Raw genomic sequence first — 7,567 nt, 5'->3', positions numbered from 1 at the left:
CTTGCCATAGGTGTCCAGGTCTTTGTGCAATTAGACCATTGCAACACACGGTATGTGAGGCTGCATCTCAAAACCAGCCAGGAAAACTACCGCAGATCCCTGTGGCTGTATTGGGGGCTGGAGGGATCCAGTGTTTTACGGAATTGGAGCACAGGCATAACAAGTTTTAAAAGTTACCAGAGGATTCCCAGCATAATGAGTTGCATTAATTCCATTAGCTTGGCTCTTTCAGCACACCTGGGTTTAATTAGACACCTTGATTGGTATGGCTGAACTCATTAGCTTCCACTGATTGACAAATAGCTAGAGGAAGGAAAGCTGCACTGAAAGTGGTTTCTGGATAAAAGGGGCAGTGGCAGAAGGAGTGTGGTCTCTTGAGGGATCTGGAGTAAAGGGGCAGTTGTGAAGGAGGTGGCCACTGGTTTTTGTGATAGAAGATTTGATTTGTGTAAGTCCCTTTTATTTTTTTTTTTGTGTGTACTTAGTGAGAAGTTTTAAACCTTCTGTTGTAGTTTGCTTTAAACTTTGCAGTGCAGCCATTTGAGTTTTGTGTTAACCTTGTGATTTTGGTAGATTATGTGCTCTGTGTGTGGTTCTGCTGCAGGAAGCAGTTGTGGTATCTAACGAAGTGCCTTGAAAAAAAAATTTCTCCTCTGGTAATCCTTAAACAAATGAGCTTCTATCTGAAGGGAATAATTTGCTCAAAATGACTTTGTTAGCTATGAGAAACAATAACATGAAAATGTAATGTGTCTCTTATACTACTAAGCCTTTAACTATGTGATATGAATTTGGTTTTATTTTAATTGAAACTATTTGATTATGGTCTAGTATAACTAGAGGCCAGACCCACTTCTGGCCTGTCCCTGCTGTAACTCCTGACAAATCTTGTGCTGTTTGAGGAGGGGTAAGTGTTATGGTCGCAAGGAAATATACCAAGCAACTTCTGATTTGAAGGTCATGATGGATTCTGCTGCACCCTCAGCAAGTTTGCCGATGACACCAAGCTGTGTGGGGCAGCTGACATGCTGGAGGGAAGGGATGCCATCCAGAGGGACCTTGGCAGGCTGGAGAGGTGAGCCCATGCCAACCTCATGAAGTTCAACAAGACCAAGTGCAAGGCCCTCATCTGGGTTGGGGCAATACCAAGCACCGATATAGGCTGGGCAGTGACTGGCTTGAGAGCAGCCCTGAAGAAAAGGACTTGGGGGTGCTGGTGGACAAGAGGCTCAACATGAGCCGTCAGTGTGCACTTGCAGCCCAGAAAGCCAATCGTACCCTGGGCCGCATCAAGAGAAGTGTGTCTAGCAGATTGAGGGAGGTGATTCTGCCCCTCTACTCCACTCTGGTGAGACCTCACCTGGAGTACTGCGTCCAGCTCTGGAGCCCCTACTACAAGAAAGATACGGACATGCTGGAACGTGTCCAGAGAAGGGCCACAAGGATGATCAGAGGGCTGGAGCACCTCTCCTGTGAAGATGGACTGGGAGAGTTGGGGTTGTTCAGTCTGGAGAAGACAAGGCTCTGAGGAGACCTTATTGTGGCCTGCCAGTATCTTAAGGGGGCCTACAAGAAAGCTGGTGAGGGAATTGGTAGGACTAGAGGGAATGGATTAAAACTAGAGATGGGTCAATTCAGACTGGACGTTAGGAAGAAGCTCTTCACCATGAGGGTGGTGAGACACTGGAACAGGTTGCTCAGAGAGGTTGTGGAAGCCCCATCCCTGGAAGTTTTTAAGGCCAGGCTGGATGGGGCTCTGAGCAACCTGATCTAGTGGGAGATGTCCCAGCCCATGGCAGGGGGGGTTGGAACTAGGTGACCTTCAAGGTCCCTTCCAACCCTGACAATTCTATGATTCTATTCTCTTACTTAAGATGATTAATTTACTTAATTAGTTAATTATCCTTTCTTCCTTGGAGAGAAATAACTATATTAATAACTTTCTTATAAATCTTGCTGTTTCTCAGGTAGACAAAGGTATAAAACATAGATATAAAATAGGAAGCTGAAGTATAATGTGATCAAGGCTATTGCTTTCAGAAAGGCCTGGTAGATCTACCTCCTTAACCTGAGATAGACATTAAAGCATGCTGTGTGCGTTTTTTCATTTAAAAAAAAAAAAGAAGCAGATTAAAGCATCTTGGATTGCAGACTTGAGACTGAAGAAACTAAATGCTTATGAAAACCTGTGATATGGAGTGAGTTGTCTATGGGAATATGTAGCAGTACAGAGGCTGAGCCTGTCTCCTGCTGACCTGCTTGGACCTCTCCTCTTGAGACAAACAAGGTTTTCCATGTCAAATGGGTAACAAAGGAGCAGAGAGGGTTCTCTCTTGTGCAGGTGTAAATGAAGTTGCCTTCTGGGGCTGAAGCATTAAGCAAGTGTCCTCTGGGGGTTTGTCTGTTAAGGGAAGGTTAAGCTGTTCCAGCCTAGCTGGTGGTTGTGACAAGTAAGAAGGTTGATTACCTCTAAGACTTGGAGACTGTGGGAGCTTGCTGCTGTCCTTCTACATCTTCTCGCTTGGGGTCTGTTGTGCTGGAAGGGCTTGTAGCCCAGCTCTGGACATACTGACTTAAGTTAAACAACTTCATTCGCTGGCTGTGGGGGTATGGCAGCAGTTAATGCATGGGTCTCCTCAGCTTGAGGTCTGTGAAGCAATGAGGGGAACGTCCAGCACTGCCTCTCCCTGTTTATCTAGCCCTTCTGTCTGTCAGGGAAGTTGCCAAACTAAACTGGTCAAATAATGTAGCGGCTTGACTAAAACAGTGACTCGGTGCCAAGTCAAGGAGGCAATTCTGCCCTGGGAAGGTTTTGCCAATTAGAAGGATTTTGAGTTTTCTGAGGAGATGCATGGAGTTGGAGGGTCTGGGCTGTGACTTTTCCTCAAACCAGAGGGGTGCCTGAACCGTGGCTCCACGTCACCAAGGCTCTGACTAGGGTACCAATTCCGTAATTTGATTAAAAATTTCTCACATTGAAAACGTCTCTTCAGTAGCTTTTAGTGGCTTTAGACATGGTTTGCTAATTGGCTGTTGTTTCACCGTGTGTTTTCTGATTCAAAACTACATCAATATGCTGCTTAATTACTAAACACTATGGTGGGCTTCAAAATCGGGTTAAAGCACATGAATAAATCTGACATGACTTCAAAATCTTTCGTGTCAACCTGTTTTAAAGAGAAGCTAGCAAGGGGAACTTATGTTCCTTCTGGCTCTGACAACTGATTGCCTCCCTTTTTAGCTGAACTCATAGGAGTGAGCCTGTAGGTAGGAGCCTCAGCTGCATTCATGTGTGTGCAACTCTTGGGAAATCAAATGGACTTCATGAAATTTGATATTTTCCCCAAAAACACCACCTGTGTGACCTGGCTATTGTCAGTAAGAGTAGAGTTTGATACTTATGAGAGGTGCAGCAACACCTGTGTGGCCAGTACTTGTGGTGGGTAGTACTGTCTTCCCCCTGCAGGAAGGATTCAAGATTGACTTCCCCATTCTTCTAGGTTATGCAAACGCACCCTGCACAAATCCTCTCCCTAATGTAAATTTTAAAGACATTTCTTTACTAAATCGCCCCTTCTTTCCCCACTGGTCTGGGGCAGATGGCATTTCGGTTCTTTGTATGTGTAGGGTTTTTGTTTATTTTAAACCAGAACTACTTCAAGTTGTTTAGCCTGTGTGCATGTTCCCCTTTGTCCAGCTTTGCTGTGTCTCTGAACGTGTTCCCTTTGAAGTTGAAATTGAGTTCCCTGACTGCTGCTTGACTTTTTCTTAAACTCTTCAGCAAAAAGACAAAACACAAATGCAGTGTAATACCTCCACTACCTTGAAGAGAAGTAAATGTGGATTTTCCCTTCCTTTGGTACTAAAATTGTGGATGGGGATTTGGTCTCATTCCACAAACTTACTTAGATCCCAGGGTCCCACTTGCCTTCAGCAGGAATTAGCCCCTGCATAAACCATGAGTCTGAGTCCAGAGCAGCTCCCTCTTGTTTTGCTGGCTATGCTGCACTCATGTCATCTCCCTGCTCCTTTCTTCCCCTCTCCTGGAGAACACAGAGCAAGGCACAGGGAACTCCAGCTGGAGCAAGCACATGCGCGTGTCTGAGCTGGCATGACACGAAGAGACAGTTTATGGCCATACTTAGAGGACAGTGCCCATGGGTCATGAACAGGGCTCTGCCAGGCTGGAATAGCAGTGTCTGTCCTCCTGTTAGACAGGAAAAAAATACTGGAAGAACAGAGTTATTGCATCTGTTACTATATTTGGTGTAATCTAGCTTGTATGACCGTACAAGGGATTAGGTCTAGCCTAGGTTTGTCGCAGAAAGCTTGCATGTGCCAGTGATAGCAAAGTGCAGATGGCGGAGAAAAACAAAGTTAAATATTTTTTCCCCTCTCTCTGACCCTAGTGAACAAGAGCTCTGCCTTCTCTCAGCAGTGCAGGGCTGCAGGTAGTTGACCATGGCCACTGCTTGCCTCTATCTAGAGGAGTGTCTTGCTACATTTCTTGAGGGAGTCCCAACTGGGGGGTGGGGGGAGCAGTAGCTGCTCATGACTCTCTGGACCTTACCCCTCCCATCCCAAAGACAAGGGCAGCTATTCTGAAGTGCAGATATTCTTCCAGGGGGCTGGGAGTAGGGCTTGGTGTCTGTGGGTGCAGATGGGGTCAGCCCTATACTGGCCCTGAACTTCTCTGTGGGAACCAGCAATGGCAGCCCTGGGAAGATGTTCTTGACTCTGGAGCTTTTCAGAGCTGAAGTGAGCCTTTAGCCTCTTGGGTGTTGACTTGCTCTGCATGTGGCAGGCAACTACACTAGCACTACCATAAAGCACTCCTATAATGGCTGGGTTTTGAAAAGCTCCCTTTAAGCTAATGCAACCAGCCCTAATTTCCCCTCCCACTGCTCTCCTGTGTGAGTCTCTTCCACCCTAGCAAAACCTATGGGAGAAGAGTTACTCTGAAGCTGAGCCTCTGCTATTGGCTTTGGTGCTAGGCAATGAGCTATTTTGATAGCTGATTTCCTGGAACAGGAAGTAGAAGGCTAAAATATCTTAATGCTATCTATTAGTTTGACAACTCTCAACACGTGCGTATTCATCAATTTTCCTGTCTTTACTGAACAGGAGCCAGGGAAGTCCGTATCTCTTGCCTAACTAGAAACCACCAAAGCCCAGCCGTTTTGTGTGCTGCATTCTCCTGTGCTGAGTGCAGTAAGACCTGCATGCTTGGGTCCTCCTGGGATCTCAGGTAGAAGCACATGGCCCAGAGAAAACTGAGAATGAAACCCTTTCGGGCAAGAATCTGAAGTAATACAAATGCTCATTAACAGTGTAAAAAGCTCTCTGCTAGATGATATCTAGCTAGGAACACAAAAGTCTTTAAGTACTTAATAGCTCTGCTTATGTAGAGCATGAGGATCTTGATCTGTCTAGCAGAGCAGCTCCCTGTAGGTTTTGTTTTTTTCCCCTGTCCTTGTCCCCTTTGGATCTGTTAATCTAATGATAGTTCTGTCTTGACTTCAGCTATTCCTGAAATATATGTTTCTCACTAAGAGGACGGAAATCTCTTTCCCAGTGACAGAGGACTGCAGGAAGCCCTACGGTAGTGATGGATGTCTACTTGATGATTCGCCGTCACAAGACAACAATCTTCACTGAGGCCAAAGAGACAACAACTGTGTATGAGTTGAAAAAGGTGGTGGAGGGAATACTGAAGAGGCCACCAGAGGAGCAGCGGCTCTACAAAGATGACCAGCTGCTGGATGATGACGATAGGACTTTGCTAGACTGTGGCTTAAGCAGCCAAAGCTGTCGTCCTCATGTTCCTGCCACAGTGGGCTTGGCTTTATTTAGACCTGGCAATGGCACCTTTGAACCATTGCGTATTGACCCCTTCTCAAGCACCCCAGAGCTACCTGATATTATGAAGTCACAGGAGTCTGGTAGCAGCTCTAGTGAGCAAGCCTTGCGTTAAAACCAGCGTCTCCTGGTTTGCCTCTTGCAGCCAGGGTACTGGTCTTGTCTGTGTATCCTGTGTCCATCCACAGCCTTCCAAAAGTGTCTCTCTGACCAATAAAGCATCGCAATTTAATTACGTGACGTCAGTGTTCTGTAGTGGCCAGGCAGCCAACACAAGTAATTCCTGGGACCCTTCTCCCAGATTAATGCTGGAGGAGAAGGGTGGCAGCAGCTGGTTACATGTGCACGTCCTGAACTGTAAATGGCATGTTCTGCCATTTGTGTCTTCCAGCCAATGTCTGTGGCCTTATCAGCTCTGAACTGCTGAGGTATTTTGGGGGAGGGGGAAGAAGTGTTGCACAGACAGCGGTACACAAGCATTTGTTTCTCTGTCTTCATCTTGACTCCTGACAGTAGTACCTCTGACGAGTTTGGCTGCAAATCTTGGGGGACAGGTATGCAGAAGGAACTTCTAGTCCTGCCTGTAGCAAAATCTTTAGGAAGACTATAACCTTAAGACCCAAGCAGAGGTAAGGTTAGCAAATGGAGCTTATTACCTTCAAAGTTAAGAGATGTTGCACTAATACGACACACATCAATGAATTTCTAAAGCTAACATTAAGTACAATTACTGGCATGGACCCTTGAAAACCTCTATCAACTGGGCAAAGGGTTTTGTGTTTGGTTTTTTTTTTTCTTCAAAGGATTTGGAATTTACTTTCTGGCATCTGCCTTCTGCATTCTTGAGAAGCAAGAAAAATATAGTGGAAAAAGGGCAATATAGCCAGAAACAGTATAATAAAACTGCAGTTTGAGAGGCCTGTAAGAAAGGAGTTGGTTACCATAAACTTTAAAGTATGAGATTGGTCCTATCAATGCTTCTACTGTTAAGAAAGTTTTTGAAGTCATTTCTCTTCCCAAACAGAATTGACTGCAGCACTATCTTTCTTTCACTATGAACTAGCCTATTTCAGAATTAATATTAGGTTTTCCCTTTTATTCTGAGTGATGCCTTCAAGCCATCACATCTGACTCAACTCACTGCTGTGCTGTAAGAGGAAACTCCTGGTTTTTCCCCTGTTAGCAATCAGAGATGCTAACACATCTGTTCCCTGAATGAAACTCAGAAGTAATGTTATTGCAAAGTCTTCCTTCACCTGTACCAAGGCTAATTCAGGCAGCCAGACTATGTCCTACTTCAAAAAACACTCTTAAATCTACTCCGTCCCATCTATGATACCTACTTGGATATAGACTAAAGACACTTCTAAAATGCCACTTGCATTCTTAACCCTCACCAGAGCAAACAGAAATTGAGCTCCAGTCTGGCAGCTGAATCAGGACCTAGGTTTCTGTGTTGTCTGTAGCTCTGACACGTCCATCCACTCCTTCCAGTGCAGGAGCACTGTGGCAGAACTAGGATGCCATCTAGTGACTGTCGTGAATTTATAGGAGAGAAAAAAGGACAAACCAAACAAAAACTTCATCAACAACAGAAAAAGAAAGTTCCAGAGCAGTCGTATCTGTAGGGAAGTAAGCTGCACTAATGTAGCTGGGCTGTAGTTACAGCAGTCTGCTTAATCCAGCTCCTGATACTTCCCACCAGGCT

General features: G+C 45.3%; 1 protein-coding gene across 1 annotated transcript; it reads left to right on the top strand.

Annotated features, from left to right (window-relative positions):
* Positions 1-5,608: 5,608 nt before the first annotated feature.
* ELOB (elongin B) lies at positions 5,609-5,974 on the top strand. The gene has a single exon (XM_054206897.1). It carries the CDS (start codon positions 5,609-5,611, stop codon positions 5,972-5,974), a length of 366 nt encoding a protein of 121 aa, XP_054062872.1.
* Positions 5,975-7,567: the final 1,593 nt, after the last annotated feature.

This window comes from Rissa tridactyla, chromosome 6 (genome assembly GCF_028500815.1).
Source record: "Rissa tridactyla isolate bRisTri1 chromosome 6, bRisTri1.patW.cur.20221130, whole genome shotgun sequence".
NCBI classification, from domain to species: domain Eukaryota; kingdom Metazoa; phylum Chordata; class Aves; order Charadriiformes; family Laridae; genus Rissa; species Rissa tridactyla.
The sequence above is the reverse complement of the archived record's forward strand: the minus strand, read 5'-3'. Positions and strand labels throughout refer to the sequence as shown.